General features: G+C 43.7%; 1 protein-coding gene across 1 annotated transcript in view; it reads right to left on the bottom strand.

Moving 5' to 3' along the window:
* The window catches only part of LONRF1 (LON peptidase N-terminal domain and ring finger 1), a 29,679-nt gene extending 13,329 nt beyond the window's left edge, over positions 1 to 16,350 (bottom strand). Inside the window, exons 1-6 of the mRNA XM_070408315.1 lie at positions 15,605 to 16,350; positions 6,598 to 6,716; positions 5,263 to 5,385; positions 2,585 to 2,734; positions 1,288 to 1,528; positions 1,094 to 1,190 (exon numbers count right to left, since the gene is read on the bottom strand). Of these exons, the coding sequence (XP_070264416.1) occupies positions 1,094 to 1,190; positions 1,288 to 1,528; positions 2,585 to 2,734; positions 5,263 to 5,385; positions 6,598 to 6,716; positions 15,605 to 16,319 (1,445 nt within the window). The 5' untranslated portion in view covers positions 16,320 to 16,350. The remainder of the gene's footprint in view (positions 1 to 1,093; positions 1,191 to 1,287; positions 1,529 to 2,584; positions 2,735 to 5,262; positions 5,386 to 6,597; positions 6,717 to 15,604) is intronic.
* Positions 16,351 to 21,141: the final 4,791 nt, after the last annotated feature.

Here is a 21,141-nt window from a genome sequence, read left to right as displayed (position 1 = left end):
ATGCAATTACACAAAATGTTCCTGAAGAACTGTTTAAACGTTCTCTACCAACAGAGGTGCCCTGCCAAGCACCCAGAGCTGCACTGACAATACAACCACTCGCCCGTGGCGCTGACCACCTGAAATGTGGCCAGGCCACACTGAGATGCGTAGCAAATGTAAAATACACACCAGATTTCCAAGACTTATGTAAAATATGTCATTCATAATCACTAAACAGCCTTCCTATAGATTATTTTATCTCTTTGAAATTATTTTCTTAATAAGCTTATAAAAGGCATACTCTATAAAATTCATTAAAAGGAATAATCCAATAAATATTACAGTTAAATCCTAAAGAAATATTAGGCTTAATACCAAAGGCAATACTCAGATAATATGGGAAAACTAATTTTACTTACAGTATGATTATTTTCTGAAACACATCTGAATTTCCTAGAAGTATTATTAGATATATAGATACTTCAGAAACTGTCTGGTCTAATCCCCCCACCTCATAAAGAAAGAAACCTAGGCTCCGATTAGAGACTTGCTTGGGAATACAGCCAGTTACCACCAGCCTCGTGGGGCCAGTTCCAGGTCTCCTGACTCTTCGGGCCCTGATCCTTTGACGCCACACAACTCATGTAAGTGGAAAATGTTCTTTCCAAACCACCAGTCTTTTAGAATTCTAAGCATTCCACATAATGAAAATCCTTATCTAATGGTTCTTTAACGAGCCAGACACATACAATACAGAATTAGAATCCTTACCCAAATATAAAATCATGGATATTTCTAAGTTCTAACAATAATACGTACAACCTTTATAGAACTTCACAATTTTCCAGGTACTTTTTATATTTAAGTCATTTGATTCTTATAACACTGTGAGAGAGGCTATGCAAACACTGACCCCACTTTCTAAATAAGGAAACCAGAGGTTCATATATTAAAGTTATTTGTCCAAAGTATGAAAGGTCCAGCTAGGAGTAAAATTAGCACATTTAGTTCACTTACATTATCTATTATTACAGAGTAGGTTATCTTTATCTACCCTGTATTTTATTTATGTTAATATAAAATATTCATCTTGTAAAAAAATTTTACATACCTCATGCAAAGAGAACACTCAAAATCTGAGACGTCTATTAATTCCTCTGGGATGTCACCATAAGTTAATGAAAACGTACAGACCTCACTGGGCGTTTCTATTAAACAAAGAAACGACAGGGTTATTTTGGTGGGAAAGTTTAAAGGTTATTCTAAATAAATAAATGTTTTTTATGAGTGCAGTGAAATGTTTACCTCCTTGCTTTTTAAGCTTATTTCTTCCATCTTCATTGACAATCACATCCTGTTCTAAGAGAGACAGCTTTCTTTTCAGGAGAGCACCTTTTTCTTGAACAGAGAGCAAAGGTTCTGAGGACACGCGTTTTAAGCAATCCTCTCTCGTGGGCATTTCTGTGGAATTGATAGCCTGTGCTGACTGAGCACGGTTTAAGCTTCCTTTGACAGGTTCTGCCGGGGTCTCAGGTATTTCTTCATTCTACAAAAATACAATAACAAGAGTATCTGTATTTCTTCACTATCCTTACTGCTGTCACCAAGAATCAAACCGAAATGAAATTTCAATAATTTATAATGTCCACTTTACTGTTCATTTAACAGCACCAACTTATTAAAATATGTTTTTCTTTACTGACTTCAGAGAGAGGAAGAGGGAGAGAGAGAGATGGAAAACATCAATGACGAGAGAGAAATCATTGGTCAGCTGCCTTCTGCACACCCCCTACTGGAAATTGAGCCCATGACCCAGGCATGTGCCCTGACTGGGAATCAAACCATGACTCCTGCCTGGTTCATGGGTCAATGTTCCACCACTGAGCCACACCCTGGCCAGGCCAATAGCACCAACTTTTAATTCTAAAACCCTGACAAGCAAATTATTTTTGGCACTACTTATATAACCCTAGACATCCAGCTAACCTGTATTATAATGAGGCGTAAGCAGTTATGCTAATACTAGTGGTCTGGTGCACGGATTCGTGTACATTGAAAGGAAATTAATTAGAAGAAATATTTTAATATTGCTATTCGCCCTTTCTCTATAATAAAAGTGTCAACCAAATTCATGATCAACAATGACAGATTGAAACACACGCGTGCAATTGGTGCCAGCAAGAGCTTTATATGTATCAGACATTCACAAGTCAATGTTTATTTTTAAGTTGCCAGTGCACGTCCTATGTACCGGACGGTCGGCTGGTCGGATGTATGTATGGTTGTGCACTTAGCCTTTTATATATATAGATAATTGTTCCTACTCTGAGGAAACTAAAATAAATACAATGTTCCCCATTTTCCAAGAGACTAAAACATTTCTAACATTCGGGTGACCAAAACTGTGATTAATGAACAAGTCTTTTCACATTAAAGTTTTTAGTGTGAAATAAACGTTTATAGACAAAAAATGTACTAAGACAACATTAAGTAGCTTAAAAGTACCTAAACAGATTCTAGTACTGAAAGGAGGGAAGCGAAGATCTTAACTTGTAAAGAAGCGGATACACTAAACCCATGGTGATCTTTTCTCACTCTTTACCTGCTCTGGGCTGAGCTCACTGGCAGAGTGAGACTCTTCCATTACCGACGGAAAACCAAAAGGTTTGTTCTTAGTACACGGCAATGAACTCCAGGAAGAGTCCTTCAGGCCTTCTTTTAAGTTTTCAGGTGATAATAAATCAAATAAAATCTGTAAGAGAAATATTAAAAAGTAATGAAAATATAAAATATTTGGTTAAGGATAATTTAATATAAAGTTACCTAATATTTAAGAATTTTGAGAAAATTTGTAGCGGACATAATTTTTTAATGAGCAGCAGAAGAATAGATTAAGTAATAAGCAGAACTGCCAAATATTTTTAAAGTCTTGCAAAACCAAAGTGTGCCTCAATGGGGAAAGAATCATCTCAAAGAAATGGCTCAAAAGGAAGACATGGGTGTGGTTCAACTGGATAGCTGAAGGCTGACTTTTTAATGTAAGGACTGTAAAAAGAGGAGCTCTTACATAGAAAGTATTTACCTCTGAAGATCAGCAAATCCTGTCCTGTCAAAAAGTTCACAGTTCACCCTGATGTATATTTTAAGGCTGGGCTTGGAGTGTTTATGTGAACTACAGAACTCTAAAATTCCATCTATTTACACTGAATTTACCTTCTTGCTGAACTAACCTGCTTGGGCAGTCACCATGCCAGCTTTTGGCTGGGAGCACTGAACAGCAGCTGCCCCGTAACAGCTGGGAGTTACAGCTGCAGGATGAAAATACCCGGGCACTTCTATCAGGAATACATGCAAAACTCTCAAAGAAGCAGAGGAGGTCAAGACAGGGGAAGAACCAGGCTCAAGGAAATGAGAGGGATTCAAATTTTTTTGTTTGTCAAATAAGCTGTATCTATATGTTCAGTAGAGCATTTCTTAAAGTCTAAATTTAGAGGTTTGATCATTTTTAGCTGTATTAGCTCTCAAATACACAAAAATCAGAATTTTTTATGATCATTACAATGTAAATAAGAGGAAATATATACAATGTAAATAAAAGTGTGCATATCTGGTAGGTGCTCAAGCAATACTCCATTTAATAAACATTTAAAAATCTGTATATTTCACATTTCCCTTGATTTAAAAACACGTAGTAAACACACAACTACTCTAGAACCCAGCCACTCCACTTCTAGTTGGTTACCAACGAGATGTAAAATATGTCCACAAAATGACTGGTACAAGAATGTTCATAGCAGTGACTGGAAATAACCCAAATGAAAACCACTATTAACTGTGAACACCACAAATTGTGGTATGTTCATACAATGGAATACCTGGTGAACAATAAAAACTGTTAAATTACTGGATGTAGTTCAAAAATACTATGTTGGAGGGAAAAAAGTCAGACACAAAAGAGTACTATGATTCTGTGTATATGAAGTTCTAGAACAGGCAAAACTACTCTTATGGTGATAGAAATCTGAACAGTCATTGCCTCTGGGAATCTACTGGAAAGAAGACAAAGTGATTTTCAAGGGTGATGAAGATATCTAGATTTTGATTGGGGTGCGGTTACATGAGTTTGTAACTTCTCAAAACTCATGGAACTATAAAATCCATGCATTTCAATATATGTAAATTATAACACAATTTTACAAGAAGCTTATTGGGGAAAAACAAATATTTCAAAGCATCTGTTATTTTGCATTCACCTGACCTTATTAACCAACAAAGAAATATTTACAGATATATAAGGATATCTAATAGTGTGGAAAATACAAATTATAAGCCCTTACTGCAATCTCACCAGGAGGAAAGGCTAACAAATATAGATTTGTCAGAAAACACACAACAGTAAACATAAGACTCTGCCGAGGTGCTTCTTAAACTATGTCCCAGTAGCAGAGACTCTAACTCCAAAGGTGTGTGGTGGGGCCCAGGAATCTTTCTGTTTACTATGCACCCAAGATTCTGACAAAAAGCCATTCTCTAAGAAACACAGCAAAGGGATTAAATAACGTAGCATGTTTTGAGAAAAGAATCATGACTAGGCATTGCAATTGTATTAAGGTTGATTTCCCCCCCAAATTTTCAATGACTCTAGTCTTTCCAAATGCTCTGTGAATAAGTCTGACAACAGCTGAATGCCACTGTCATGCTAGTATAGGGAAACCTCTGAGTTTTGAAGAAGCCTCTTTAACTTGGTTTAACCCAATGTTTCCTAAAATCATGTGATCAGAGAACCCCTTCCCTTTTTCTTTTAATTAACACCTACTAACACAGTACAGAACAAACTTTCAAAGTGGAATATGGACTGCCGAGAAAAATCAGGAAAACAATTTGACTAGGGCAATACTACTGGCACCCGTGGAGAGTAAGCAAAGTTTAGACCTGAAATGAAAGGCAAAAGGCAGGCCAATAAAAATTCCTGAGCAGAAACATCATGACAACAATGTTTAATTAAGGATAACTCGTCTGGCTCGGATTAAACAGACTATTAGGGAACATCTAAATTTAACTAAGTAAAACGAATGCATTTAAATATCTGTGAATGAAATATTCTGATTTCAGTAAGAACCCAATTCACTACGTATATGAACCTGAAAACCACCTGTCCAACTGCTACTAAATTTGACTTACAGATTCCTTATGTTCTTATCCCAGTTTTCTAATTAGGGTTTTTCAAAAGAACTGTGTCTTAGCCCTGCCTTAAACTATTAAAGTTGGTGAACCAATTACCTTTTCCACTTCCAGCTTTGCAGGTGCAAAGTCTTCATCAAGGGCTAAGCACTGCAGGAATAGTTGTAAGGCGTCACCTAAAAAGCCAGCATCATGGAGGACTTTTCCCTTCCTGAAGTAGACCTTCAATAAAGCACATACGCACAACTTTTATTTGATGAGTTGTGTTGTTTTTTAAAAATCAACATCAAGTAAAGGTGTGCTCGGAAATGCTCATTTTGAACTCTGAATGAGTCTGAGGAGCTCAGAGCATTTAGAGGTACAGTCACACTGCCCTGGAGAGGCAGTTACAGAGGAACTGAGGCTGAGAAAATGACTTCAAATCACATTTCTAATTGTATCACTCCAGTGCTAACTCCAAGGGTTCTTTCTTTTTTTTAAACAGTTTTAAAGTTGTCCATACAGATCATTTTCCCTCTTATTCTTTTTTTTTTTTTTTTTTAAATATATTCCATTGATTTTTTTTTACAGAGAGGAAGGGAGAGAGAGAGAGTTAGAAACATCGATGAGAGAGGAACATCGATCAGCCGCCTCCCGCACATCTCCCACTGGGGATGTGCCCGCAACCCAGGCACACGCCCCCGACCGGAATCGAACCCGGGACCCCTCAGTCCGCAGGCCGACGCTCCATCCACTGAGCCAAACCGGTTTCGGCCCCTCTTATTCTTAATATATACGTGCCTTGTACTAACCCATCATGCCAGCAGGGGATTCTGCTTAATTTTTGTTATTAATTTGTAATTTTTGGAGCATCCTTACTATACTGTCTTCTAAGGCACAGTTTTGAATGGAGGAAAAAGTCACAAGAGTAACTTCTAGCTTAAAGAACATATGTGGGAGATGGACTGATGTGCCTTGGCAACTTGATAAAAAGGACAACCGGTAAACGGATTGTATACATGCACAAGTCTTTTTAAAAAATGGCAAGGCCAGCTCCGTGGCCCCCTAATCATCTGGTTCCCATCATAATGCCCCAATCCATTCTCCAGCCTCGAGGGCCTCTTCTCTTTCCATTAATAAACCCCAGGCACCAATGGCCAGTTTGTATCCATCTTCACAATATGGCCAGTTGTCTCTCTTTGAGGAAATTCTGTATACTCGAGTCTCTTTTCTTCTGTGTCTTGAATTCAGTTGTTCTTTAGCTAGGAAACAGATTTCTTACAATTTAAAAAACTATCAGATGATAGTTATCCCAAGTATTGATCTTAGATTTTGAGAACTTTCTATATTTTTACTTAGAGTCAACCACACCATCCTGTTAAAACTTATAACCATAACTGAATGCATGTTCCTTACAGTTGAGATTTTAAAATGTATGTAAAACAGTCATTTTACCTCGGGCCAACTTGGCAGCTGAAAGAGCACTGCATTCAGGTCCTCTATGGCTGCTTTGAACTCTCCGAGACCAGCATAGGATTCAGCGCGGTAGATTTTTAGAGTCAAGTTGCTGGGCTCTGAAATAAATATTTTATAAAGGTTGATTGCTTTTAAAAGATTGTTGTACAATCCACAAAATGCATCATACTAGATTTAATAACTGCTCTAGTGATGCCAGTCGATAGCCACCAAACCAAAGGCTGTGAGCCCAGCACAGTACAGGTGCAACCTACTCACATGTTCAATTTTATCTAGAAGTTTGATGAAATCACTGTAAGTAGACTATTTGAGTGGAGGAAATTACGGTTCTTAAGAACACTGGAAATATTTTCATAATATGAATAATCGCCTCTAAGAAAAGCAATGTGTTGTGTGTTTTTTTAAATAGGGCATTCTATACAGATTTAAAAGACGTCTTGGATGTTTAGAAGATTTGCCTTTTTATGGTAAATTGTAATTATTTTATACCCTAGTTTCTAAATCCTTATTTATAAACAACTGTATGTGTCACTATTGCACATGGAATTTCCATAGTAACAAAGAGTGACCAAGGCTCTATCTCATGAGGTATATAACAGTCCCTATTTGGGAGAAAATGGGTGATGATTAAGAGATCAAAATTTTAATCCCTGCCTTAGCAAGAATGGTATTGAGCCATCCCAAAATAGATTTAATTTAAAATATTCCTGAGTGAAAAAAAAAACCTTTTTTTTTTTTAAATTTCACTGTCCTTTATGCCTCTATAGGAGAAACCAAATTAGTATCCAATGGCAATCAGAATTTCAGACACTTAGCTGGTTTACCCAATACAATAATTAATGACTACTGGTATACAGATTATGACAGAAGTCTAGCCCAGCCAGCGTGGCTCAGTGGTTGAGTGTCAACCTATGAGCCAGGAAGGGGTTTGATTCCCAGTCAGGGCACATGCCAGGGTTGCGGCGGGCTCAATCCCCAGTGTGGGACATGCAGGAGGCAGCGATCAATGATTCTCTCATCACTGATGTTTCTCTCACTCTCCCTTCCTCTCTGAAGACAATAAAAACATTTTTGAAAATATATTTTTACCAGTATTGACTTCGGAGAGGAAGGGAGAGAGAAAGAGAAGCATCAATAATGAGAGAGAATCACTGATCAGCTGCCTCCTACATGCCCCTTACTGGGGATGGAACCTGCAACCCAGGCATGTGGCCTTGACCGGAATCCAACCCGGAACTCTTCAGTCTGCAGGCGGACGCTCTATTCACTGAGCCAAACCAGCTAGGGCAAAACATATTTTTTAAATAAACTACCAGAAAACTCCTCATAGCTCCATGGTTTACTCATTTATTACAGAAAACTCTCGACTGAGCAATTAGGCCTTTGCAATTGCTGGTGCTCGAGAAGTGGAATGATACTGTTCCCTCACATACATACCAATGAAAAACTTTAAAGAACAAAACTTATATTTCATGAAAATATTTCTTACTTCCTAAATAAAAGACATCTAGGGCATCTTGTCTTTTTTTTTTTTCTTACAGCAATGTAATTGGAAATCACTCTCTGAACAAAAGCACACAAAAGGATAGCTCACTGTGATTAATCAAGGATGAAAAGTTCTAGCACAAAGCTAGCCCCTGTAAGTGTTCAAAAGATTGTACTTTATCCCTGTCTTTGAGGAGCTTATTATCAAATTAGAAAAATGGACTTTATTGTGAAACAGCGTCATGTAATCCTGATTTGACAAGCCCGGCTGGAGTTCAGAAAGTGGAGAGCAGCGTGCGCCAGAACAGTCCCAGAGTGGGGAGTAAATACACCAGCATCAAACCCCTGAGCTGGAAGAAAGACTGCACCAGGACGCGCGCTTTCCGCCCACAGCTGGGGTGCTTCCAACGGCATCCTGAGGCCCGCCTCCGCTCAGCACCAGAGAGGGACTTCACTGTGCCAACAAGCAGCCCGTTCCACTCCTGGATCCCTTACTGGGATTTTTTTAAAATGTCCTTTTTTTTTTCTTGTACAGCGAGTCCCCATCGCCTCATACTTAATGCACATTCAGAAGTAGTGAATATCACACCCGTTCGTCAATGCCCCCACTGCTCAGTTGTCACCAGGACAGCACTGGAGGAAGTGACTGAGAAGATCCGTCTTTGAGAAAATCCAGTCAACCTATCAAATTGCTCCACTCTGACCAAAGCAAAAAGACTGTCCCCTCTTCCTTCAACACAAAACACTCAGACTATGAGACTAAGAGATGACAAGAAGGCCAGATATTACAGCTCTTGCTCCCCAATTCTACATAGGTAATGTTTTATTGAGAACTTCAAATATTAGATGATTATATTGGGTGAATCTATTAGGGAGAAAAGTATCAGCTGAGTTCAAATTCAGTAATTTTTGAGATCAGGGCCACCTCTTCTTAATTCTAAAAAAAGAGCCAAATGCACTTACTGAGGCCCCTGACCAGCTGAAGCATATAATACATACTAATACTTAGCCCAGGGCACACTATAGCACCAGCAAGTGTTCTATTATGACTGCGTTCCTTCACCGTATGTGCATAGCATTAATTTTAAAATCTATTTTTGTGCTTTCTCCATCATTTCCTGACTCTGTATCCTCAAGTCCTGGCTTTCCCAAATGCTTACAAAAATAGGAGAAATTCATTAGAATCGGCCCACAATTCATGCTCTCATTTTCTCTTCTCCTGACCTAGACCCAGTAATATTGTTAATCGTTAGGCAAATAAAAAAATTGAACTGAAATTCTGCTATACACCTGAGGAAACTAGTCTTAGGCTGCTCAAGGCGTTCGTGGGCCGAGGACAGAGCTCTCCTGTCATGATTCCCTATCTTTTTCCAATCGGAGGAATATGTGTGGTTACTAATATGTCGTTTCCTTAGCTCATTTTCAAGAAACAAACTTTTTTTCCAAAGTATGTTATTGTTTACTTATAAAATTTGAAAAATATAGAAAATTAAGAATTAAAAATACTTATCCCACCACAAAGAAATAACCAGTATTGGCATAGATTGAACCTGTACTTTTCCTGTGTTTATAGATTACATTTTATGTAGTTTTATAAAATATACCACATATACTGTTTAAAGCTTGCTTTTTTGTCAATGTAATTAAGTCAACATGATTTTTAATGATTGCAAAGTAGTCTACACAATCTTAAAAATTCCCTGCTCTTCAATTTTTTACTTCCAATTTTTGCTAATATAAAAAGTAGTAGCATAAACACCTATCTATATGCCTTTTTATATATCTGCTTATTTCCTTAGTTGTTTTTATAAAGCTGAATGACTATGTAGAAAAGTTATGTAGCTATACAGAATTTTCAATATATTCTAGCCCTTTTATAAAAACTTTACTTAGGTTACACTTCCACAAACTGTGTTTTTTGTTTCCTAGAAAAATACAAATGAAAAACAGCATTATTTTAACATGCATTTCTTTCTTCAGTGAGTTTGACCTTTAAAACTACATATTTACACATCCTTAGACTGCATGTGTAAGTATGAAAATTCTTTGTTCATATCCTTTTTCTCATTCTTTGTCTCATTTTTTCTTTGACTTATTGAGCTATTTCACAAAGTTTAATGGCAAACCAAAATACCAAACTTCTTTGCTTCTTTTACTTTATCAAGTTCAGTATGGAGTACTTGGTTATCACAGTTAAACCAGAAGACATCAATTGACAAGTTATTAGTGTGACTGATTAATGAAGTCCAAGAATAGCAGTTTGGCATATTAAGATTATAACCAGGGGATTCAGAAGGTCTGTGTTCAGATCCTTTCTGAAAGTTTACCTAACTCTCAGAACCTCAGTCTCCTCACCTACAGAACGCTGGTGATACCTCCAACTTAAGACTGCTGTGAGGACTAAACAAGATAATGCGTGTAAACAGTTAAGACACTGTCACCCTAGCCAGTTTGGCCTGCGGACTGAAGAGTCCCGGGTTCAATTCTGGTCAAGGGCACATACCTCGGTTGCAGGCTCCTCCAGGGCCCAGGCCCTGGTCACGCTCCTGCAGGAGGCAACCAATCAATGTGTTTCTCTCACATCAATATTTCTCTGTCTTTCCCTCTCTCTTCCACTCTCTCTAAAAATCAACAGAAAAATATCCTCGGGTGAGGATTAAAAAAACAAACAGTTAAGACACAGTCTAGCACACAAGTGCTCAATAAATAATAGTGATTGTTAATATTACAAAATATTTCAAAAGTTGATAGAAAAATAAGATTAGCTCTTGATACAATGTTTCAAGCCCTTTGTAACGTTATAACATGTGTAAGTTTACTAATTAAATTCAAATCTTGCACTGTCCGGTTTTCTCAGTGGTTAGAGCATCGGCCCAAGCACTGAAGGGTCTCGGGTTTGATTCCCAGTCAAGGGCACGTACCTGGGTTGCAGGTTCAATCTCCGGGCCTGGCCGGTGCAGGAGGCAAACAATTTGTGTGCTCTCTCACATCAAGGTTTTTCTCCCTTCTTTCCCTCCCCTCCAACCTTCCCTCCTCCCTTCTACTCTCTCAGAAAAGCATTGGAGAAAGAAAAAGTATCCTTGGGTGAGGATTAACAAAAAACACACACCAAAGAACAAAAACTCAAATCTCTTCACATTAATCTCCTTGATTAAGATATTAAAATTTTTTACATGTTCTTTAAATGTATTCAGATAATTTGTCTAATCTTTGTTACCTAAAGCCTTGCAGTATCTATATTTTATTGATGTAGGCTAAAATGTTACCACTAATTAACATATGCAAGCCAGAATCAGGATTTAACCCTCACTCTGGTAATCTATTAATGTGGTAGAGAAAAGAACAAGACTTGGCATCACAAGATTTAGATTTCCATTTTAGTTAAATCATCTGGTAGCTGTAGCACAACTTTTACATTTGTGAAAATACTATATTTTAATTGTTTTCTGGGTATTTACTCTGTCAAGCATCATTCAAAGTGCTTTACAGGTTTTGACTCAATTCTCACAACAGACCTAGGTGGTTGTTGTTACTGGTATCTATCTATGACAGTGGTTCTCAACCTTCCTAATGCCGAGACCCTTTAATACAGTTCTTCATGTTGTGTTGACCCCCAACCATAAAATTATTTTCGTTGCTACTTCATAACTGTAATTTTGCTACTGTTATGAATCGTAATGTAAATATCTGATATGCAGGATGGTCTTAGGCGACCCCTGTGAAAGGGTCATTCGAGCCCCAAAGGGGTCTCGACCCACTGGTTGAGAACCGCTGATCTATGAGGTGGATACTATTCTCACTTTTCAGATAAGGGAATCAAAACAAGGTGTTTAGACCACAGGCCCAAGGTCAGAGAGTAAGTGGAGGGCTGCCTGGAATTCACACCAAGACAGTCAGCTCCCAGCATGCACAGCTTTAACCACCAGCCCACACTGAATCTCTGGCTTGAGGTGCCATAATTTCCTTCTGAGGACAATAGTACTCTACAAGATTCTTTGTGAAGATCAGATACTGTAAAGAATCTAAAAACACTTTAATAGTCAAGGACTATATAAACAGAAACTATATTAAAGACAAAAATTTCCTTCTCCAAGTATTTTAAAATAAAGTGTTCTGCCCTTTACTATTATTATTAAACAATTCAAACCGTAAATTATACTGTTCTGTTCCCTTTTTTGGGGGGGCGGGGGGAGAGGGGCATACAAAGGGAGGAGGCAAGCCTGTAAAAATTCATTAAAATTAAAAGGAAGACAAGCATATCAAAATGGCATCATTTCAATAGACTCAAGTATAAAGATTCAATGCAGACAAGACTTTTTATATAATAGCCTTGAATACTAAAAAGACAGAAGTTATGAAACATCTGAGAGTTAATATCAAAAGATCAATGGATTGTTATCTAAATATATTTCAATTCAACAGAAACTTATGTAATCTCAATGGGAAACTTCAGATTTTGGCAAAGGTTTTCAAGCTTTCTTTTCTTGTTGACAGATAAATCTCAATGTGTGGGCTAACTGTAGACTGGATTATTTTTTTCTATTTAATAGTATTTACTTGTTTCATTATAAGAATTACATTGAGGAATTATAGTGGCTCTTTTTCATTGTCAACAATGACCGTATCATTAGTAACTATAGTACAATTATATAAATACATTCCAAATGCATATCTAGCTAACTAACCAACTCTAAGAAAAGTTAAAGCCTAACTGTACAAATAGATTTATAACTCTACTAAATATTTTCACTTATGCGCACAAACTGTTAAACACATATTTTACCACTAAAAATTCAAAGGCTAAAAAAGGTTATTCTCCTTAGTCTCATTCAGACATATTTTCAAGTAAGGAATTGATGCTCTTTGAAAGACCTAAAAATGAGGGAAAAAATAGGCTAGTAAAGTGAAAGTCAGGAAACTTGGGTTCTAGTCACAAAAAAGTAGGATTAAGTAGTTGAATAGGCAAAATTCCCATGTGCGATCTATGCAAATTGGAAAAAAAGAAAGAGTAGATCTTTCAGAGTCTATTTCGGTTAAAGAAAAAATTACCCTAGGCCATGGCTGGGTCGCTTCGTTTACTAGAGCATCATCCCTATACACCAGTGGTTCTCAACCTTCCTAATGCCGCGACCCTTTAATACAGTTCCTCATGTTGTGGTGACCCCCCATTTCATTGTTACAAATTGAACATAATTAAAGCATAGTGATTAATCACAAAAACAATATGTAATTATATATGTGTTTTCCGATGGTCTTAGGAGACCCCTGTGAAAGGGTCGTTCGAACCCCAAAGGGGTCGTGACCCACAGGTTGAGAACCACTGCTATGCACCAAGTTGCAGGTTCAAATCTCCCGTCAAGGCACATACAAGAATCAACCAATGAATGCATAAATAAGCGGAACAACAAATCGATGTTTCTCTCTCCCTTTCTCTTTCTCTAAAAATCAATAAAACTTTTTAAAATGCCCTCAATTCAAGGTTAATTAAAAGATTACTACCCTTAATTAAAAGATTACTGGTCACAGAACATTAAGCTAGACCTTAATTAGTAAAGGTCTCACTGTTCTTCCATGGATTAGGGCCCAAATTCTTATGAAACACCTCATATAAGAGGTCAAATCACGAAATCATGATACTGGATAGAACTGACAATAAGTTTCACCCACTATTTTATACTAGTGACAAAAACTCCTTAGAAATGTATATTAAACATTTTCATTAGATGAGCTACAATCTAAGATGAGCCCTGGTCCCACGTTTAGAACTGGAGGATATAGTGTTGTTGCCTCTACAACCAGTCAGCTGTTTGTGGACTGTGGACAAGGCATTTCACTGCCCTAGCGTCTGCTTGTTTTTAACATCAGGATGTGGCCTGGATGGTCTGTACTTCCCCCCTCTCATACTGTAATCATCCAGAGAGGTGGAGTTGTCCCTTTCAGAATTTTGAATACCAAACAGTTCTTTTGCTCTGGATCTGCCATTCTGTTCTATTTTATAACTGCCTACTCCCCATAAAAAAATTTTAAAAAAGTGAAAGTACTAGTATATGAAAATGTACCAGGTTTGTGCTTTGAACTCCAAAGGTATTAAATAACTTTAGATATTGCTACTAGTTCAAAATGACAAAGCACTTGGGTAAAAGAACCGTAACAAAATACTTTAAACGGCAGTTCATAAATTTGCCTATTACCTAACATCAGTTTCTATTTTAGACATCTATTTTCTTAGGGATTGTCCCTCCGCGTATTATTTCATGCAAATACAGATGCTAAGCTTGAAATAGGCTTATTTAACACGAGGTTTAACAATGACACGCTTGACATTTGGGGCCCGATTTCTGTGTGGGCGGCTGTCCTGTGCATGGTAGGATTGGTAGGATGTTTAGCAGCATCCCCAGCTAGATGCATCAACACTAATCCCATAAGGGGTGGCAACTAAAAATGTCTCCAGATAATGTCGGGGGGGGGGGGGGGGCGAGTAAGATCTCCCTGGTGGAGAACCACCGATTGACAGAACAACTCTATATCGCACCCGGATCAGTCAGGCAATGTCCCCTTCCGCAGCCTAAAGTCACCTTAAGAAAAGTGCTAACCTAGCTTGGGAGGCCGGAGCTGCTTCTCGGAGAAGAAACAGACAAAAGCCCCGAAGGCCGTTCCCCACAGCCGATCCAGAGCGGAAAAGCGAACGGGAGCCTGACAAAGAACTTCAGGAAACTACCTCTGTCTTGACCCTGAACTAGGTGTGTTCCAAAGTGTTCGAGGAATGAGGATGATCTGAAATAGGCAGGTGGAAACCGCCACCAGAAACCCATCCCGCAGGCATTTTCGGGTCACATCGGAACACCCCTGGGCGCTCGGACACCCGCGCGGAGCCCGCGGACCCCCGAAGCCGGTGCGGGCGCCGGGCTCCGCCACGCCCACCGGACGTCACCCGTTACACAACGCCACCCCCCAGCTTATGCAATTCTGCCCTCCCGCGGCTTCCCATTGCCCCGGTGACTTTTGTGGGAGACCAAGGTAAACGCTGCCCGTCCGGCCTCCGCTGGGGATCCTCTCCCCGCCCCGGCCGCCGTCTCCCCGCGACGGGTCCCGCGGGGCCGAGCGGCCAATTCCCGGAAAGAGCGCGGCGGCAGGAAGAGAAGGGCCGCCCGGCCGCCCCACTCCCCACCCCGATCCCCACGGCCTGGCCCCGGCCCCCGCCCCCGCCTCTCCCGAGACGCGCACGCCCCAGCGCCGGGCCGCGGCCAAGGGAACCCCGCGCCCGTGCGCCCCTCCCCACGCCGCGTCACAGTCGGCTCCGAGGGCGATCCCCATTGTGACCAAAGCACCTCCGGGCGCCGCCCCCTCCCACACCCTCGGGGACCCCGAGACCCGACACCGGGGAGCCGGGAGGCCTCGCGGAAGCCGAGGCGCCTCCCGGGGCGCAGACGAGCTCCCGGGAGCCAGCCCGTCGGGGAAGGAGGGTGGAGTCGGCCGGGCCCGTGCCTCCCCGCGCCGTCACCTGCTCGCAGCGCCTCGCCGGCGGCGGCCAGGGCCTCCCGGTGGCGCCCCTGGTGCAGCAGCTCCCCGAGCCGGCCGGCCGCCCGCGCTCGCTCCTGCTGGCTCGGGAACCACTTCTCCGCCAGGTGGTTGAGGACGACGCTGGTTCGGAAGCCCGAGGCGGCGATGGCGGCGGCCAGGGGCGGCGGCCGCGGGGGGGTGCCCTCAGCATCCGCGGCGGCGGCGGCGGCGGGCGGCAGCCGGTCCCGGCAGAGGCGGCAGCGGGCGCGCAGCTCCCTCCGCAGGCAGCGGCGGCAGTAACTGTGGCCGCAGGGCACGGTCACCGGCTCGCTCAGGAAGCCCCGGCAGCCCAGGCAGCTCAGCAGCCCGCCCGCGCCCGCGTCCGCCGCCCGCGCGGCGCTCCAGCCCAGCCCGTGGCGGAGCCGGTAGTTGAGCACCAGGCAGTCCACCAGGGTGCCCAGGCACTCGGGCCGGACCGGGGCCCCGCGCCGCAGCGCCGCCGCGTACGCCTCCAGCGCTCCCTTCAGGTGGCCGCCCAGGGCCAGCAGCTCGCCCCGGCGGAGCAGCAGCTCCCAGCGCTCCGACTCGGCGGCCGCGCGCTCCAGCCGGTCCCCGCTGCCGCCGCCCCCTTCCCAGAACCGGCCCCGGCTCCGCGGCCGGGGCGCCATCTCCCGGCTCCCTCTCGAGGAGCTCCTCGCCACGGCCGGGAAAGACATGGCCCGCGGAGGGCTGCGCCGCCGCCGCCAACTGCCGCCACCGTCCCGGAGCCTGCGGGGCGCGCGGCTCCGCACGCGGCCGGCGAGCAGGGGGGCGTGGCGCGCGGACCCGGCGGGCGGCGCGCGCCCGGGAAGCCCCAGGGGCGGGGCCTGCGGCGCGGGCGGGGCCGGCGCTGCCAGTGCGCGCGGGACTCCCCCGCACCGCCCGGGGCCGGGTCCCCCGGGGCCGACCGGCTGGCCCCGCCCCTGGCGGAGCCCCTCCTGGCGGAGCGCGCGAGGTCAGATGATGCCCCAGCCGGGATCTCATTGGCTTTTCCCGAAAGAAGGGGCTGGCTTGTCACTGAACAAAGCTCCGAGGAGCCCGGGTCTCCATCCCCCTCGCCTCCCCGCCGGGCGCCCCCCGCCCGCCCGCCCGGGCCGATCTCCGAATTCCTGCTTAGGCTTCCTGAGCGCCCGTCTGCCGGGTGGCCGGCCCTGTGGGAGGGACTGCGCCCCAAATCGCCATCCCTACCCGGACGTACCCGCCCACCCGAGTAAGGACCCGTTCCCTCTTTGGCCCGCGGGGCCTCCCAGTGTCGTGTCCCGGTTGTCGGGTGCAAGGCTGCACTGTCACTAGTTTATGCCCAAGTTACAGATGGACATGTAGAGGCAGAGAGCCTCGGAATGCACAAAGGCAGTCCGATGACTTCGTGACTCCTGAAGCCCAGAGTCAACCTTAGAAATAAGGCAACCCAGCCACGTTCCTGGGGTGACTCTTTCCAGAGGCCAAGGCAGTTTCCCCTGGTGCCAGTTATGGCTGCCTTTCCCCTTTAAAATGAACCCCCGCTGCCAGGGAGGAAGCCCACAGGTTCCCGAGGTGTCAGCTGTACTCTCCGCTTCTCATTAACTGCTCTGAGCTGGCTAAAGGCTGTATTTGGGGTTTTTAAAAAGAGAGCGCCAGGATCAATGCTTTCCACATGGCTGTCACCATATCACTGCAACCCAAGCAGGGTCTGCAGTTTTGCTGATAGATAAGATAGATATAAATAAATATATATTTTTGTGCAATGGGTTATTTTTCTTAACTTGCTGGCAGCGAGTTTAAAGCTCTAGGTTGAAATATTTATAGACTTAATTAAAGGGTACTAGATTGTTAATGCTGAAAGTGACTTGGAACTTTTCTTTTTCAAATGGTTAGAAATAATGGCCCAGAGAGGAAAAGTTATTTGCTTAAAATCACACAGCTAATGTTATACGGAAGTTCTTAAGAACACCTAACTCTGGTTTCACTATTATGTTCCTATGTTAGATCTTAGAAATATTTTACATGAGATTTTCAAAAGAAGCTACTAAGATGGAATGTTAGCCTGAGCATGTTATGTCTGAAACTGGCTAACGCTTCACATCCCTCTCTATACAGAACAGGCTGTTGGTGCTCAAAACTGCTCTGAGTTATATGTGTTTACTTCAGAGAGGATATAGCTGTATTTCCCCAAAAGGAACCGGGAAAGCTAACTAGGAACAACTGAGGCTCTGGTTCCCACAGGGTGCAGAGGCAAACAAGTTTGTGACTCACATCAAACGAAGCAAATTACAGCTAAGACACGGGAGCAACTCCTCATCATTTCAGGTGGGGAGTAGTGGGATTAATTCATGAACATAAGCTTGAGTCTAATTCTAACCCCCTAAATGACCCCCTTGCTTCAAGAAGGGAAAGACTGACTTTAGTCAGACGCCCACATACTCCTTTGAGACTTGAAATCGTAACTGGCACAACAAGTCTCCATAGGCACAAAAACATTGACTTTTGTCATGCATTACTGTCCTTAACAGCAACTTGCCAAATGTGCAACAGGAAATACTCCGCGTGTTCATGGCAAATTACACCAGAAGAATAAACTGATGAACATGCATATCTTTCTTATCAAAATATAGTTTACATCAGGTTTTATTGAGGAATTTCCCAAGGTACGGTTCAAAAAAAATAATGTGTCCTTTGGAGTGTCTTTCCCTAGTACATGTGACAACCACATCTGATTCTGGTGTGAAATAAAATTGTATCAAATACAGATCATGATCCTGGGAGAGGGGGGAAATGGGACGAGAGGAGGAATCTTGCCGGGCTCTCCTTGGTGCTTGTGAATGGTTATAAATCATGTTTGCTGGTTTATACATTTACATAACTGGTTCTCATTTATGTAACTTATTTATGTAAGAGGCTGTACTGCCTCTGTGGCCTTTGTGTGCTGCACTGTTTCCCTCTGAATCCGGAAGTCTGGGGCAAGACAATCACTGGTTCCATGGCAGTTCACTCTCCTGTCATTCTGTGCCACCAAAGAGGACACGCACGGCGATGCGACTGCTGTTTAAATCCAGAGGAGAGGAAAATGAGTATCTCTCGGTTCATTTTCTAAAATTCGGACTTTGGTCTCTGAGTCACTCAGCAGGCTGCCATGGAGAAGGGAGAAGCCTGTGAAACAGCCCCCAGGGCAGGAGGAGGACTGGGGTGAGGAGCTCTTTCTCCCCTGTTTTCCTCCGAGTGTGACTGACTTGTTCTTTTCTCACAAAGTAGTAAAATCATGAGATTTGTATTTCATTGCAGTTTTAATTTTAGTGTTGTCTTCTAAAATAGATCAGTTATGTAAGAGAGTAAGAAGAAAAGCATATCTGTTTCCTAATTTGGAAAATGCTTATCACCATCACAGCCTGTGTAGCCCTGCCCTCCCCACCGCCACGCCAGAAGGAGACTTTTCCTGAGTTAAACTCCTACGAAAGAGTAACGTAGCATAGTGCTTTCCTTGAGCACCGACTAGCTGAAGACGTGTATTTAAAGACTGAATTTAAGCTTTAAAGAGCCAAGCAAAATTACTGTCCTCTTCCTGATTCAATTTGGTAAAATTCTAGTCTGCATAGAAAACAGTAAGATCCCAAGTGTGATATAATCAGTCCATATCCAGTAGCATATCTATACATCATGCACAGATGGAAGGGGCTTTAGAGACCACCTCTCACACCCCTCGTCTATATTATACCTGAGAACACGGAGCCCAGAGAGGCTGCTGGGTTAATGATAGAAGTCCTGCTGGAGAGGGAATCCAGGGACTGGGGATTGATGTGTCTGCCTCTATACCTGCGGGGAAGTCACCTGAGCAAAAATGAGGGAACTGGAACTCTCAGGTGCTCTGCCTCTGGAGCCAAGCCCTAGGGGTTTGTATGAACACAATGAGAGGAGGCAGAGAGTCTCCCAGACTTGGGAGCACAGCAACATGATCCCTGATGAGACTGTAACAGCAGAAGGTGAAGGCTGGGAAGAGAAGAGGAGGGTATCAGGAAGCACACTGTGTTGGTGCACACCCAGCCCTGTCCAGAGGAGGGGGCACCAATCTCTCGGACATGAACGTGTTCATTTACTGGACAGGGATTCCCCGCAACACACACACACACACACACACACACACCTCCTTACCCCCACTGTAAGTCTGTGAGAAGCTGGAGGAAAGCCTGGGGGGGGGGGGGGGGGAAGTGTTATATAACTTGGGCATTTGTGCGGAAGTTTATATAAGATGCTAAAAATACAGTATATGATTGCTATAATGGTGTTCTAAGTGAAAAGCCCTAATGAGGACAACCTGAGTAGGTTAAACAGAGGTGATGCTGAGTAGGTGTCTAAACCCAAATGCTTGCAATGGCTACTGTGTATGTAACCAAGTACAGTTTACTACTCATTATTTTTTTTTTTTTTGGAAGAGATAATATATATTTTTTTTATTATTTTAATAATTTTTATTTCTTAAAGTATTACAAAGAGTATTACATATGTTTCCTTTTTTCCCCCCCTTGACATTCCCCCGGCCCCTACCCCCTGCCCCCCCCCCCCGCCCCGTGTCTTGTGTCCATTGGTTAATCTTATATGCATGCATATAAGTCCTTCAGTTGGTCTCTTAATCCCCCCCCCCAACCCTCCCCAGGCTTCCCACTGTAGTTTAACATTCTGTTCAATGTTGCTCTGCTTCTGTATCTACCCCTGTTCATCAGTCCATACTGGTCCCCTTTATTTGTCCCAACCTCACTGGAGTAGTCTCAACCTCACCAGGGCCGTCTGAGCCTCACCAGGGCCGTTTCAACCTCACCGGGGCCTTCCCTACCTCACGGGGGCCGTTTCAACCTCACCGGGGCCGTCCTTACCTCACGGGGGCCGTTTCAACCTCACCGGGGTCGTCCCTACCTCACGGGGGCCGTTTCAACCTCACCGGGGTCGTCCCTACCACACCGGGGCCGTTTCGACCTGACTGGGGTCGTCCCTACCTCACGGGGGCTGTTTCAACCTCACCAGGGTCGTCCCTACCACACCGGGGCCGTTTCAACCTCACCAGGGTCGTCCCTACCACACCGGGGCCGTTTCGACCTGACCAGGGTCGTCCCTACCTCACGGGGGCCGTTTCGACCTCACCGGGGTCGTCCCTACCTCACGGGGGCCGTTTCAACCTCACCGGGGTCGTCCCTACCTCACGGGGGCCGTTTCAACCTCACCGGGGTTGTCCCTACCACACCGGGGCCGTTTCAAACTGACCGGGGTTGTCCCTACCTCACGGGGCTGTTTCAACCTCACCGGGGTCGTCCCTACCACACCCGGGCCGTTTCAACCTGACCGGGGTTGTCCCTACCACACCGGGGCCGTTTCAACCTCACCGGGGTTGTCCCTACCACACCGGGGCCGTTTCAACCTGACCAGGGTGGTCCCTACCACACCGGGGCCGTTTCGACCTGACCGGGGTCGTCCCTACCTCACAGGGGCCGTTTCAACCTCACCGGGGTCATCCCTACCTCACGGGGGCCGTTTCAA

This window comes from Myotis yumanensis, unplaced genomic scaffold, assembly GCF_028538775.1.
Source record: "Myotis yumanensis isolate MYYU_CA2020_CCGP unplaced genomic scaffold, mMyoYum1.0.hap1 SCAF_3, whole genome shotgun sequence".
Lineage (NCBI taxonomy): Eukaryota > Metazoa > Chordata > Mammalia > Chiroptera > Vespertilionidae > Myotis > Myotis yumanensis.
The sequence above is the reverse complement of the archived record's forward strand: the minus strand, read 5'-3'. Positions and strand labels throughout refer to the sequence as shown.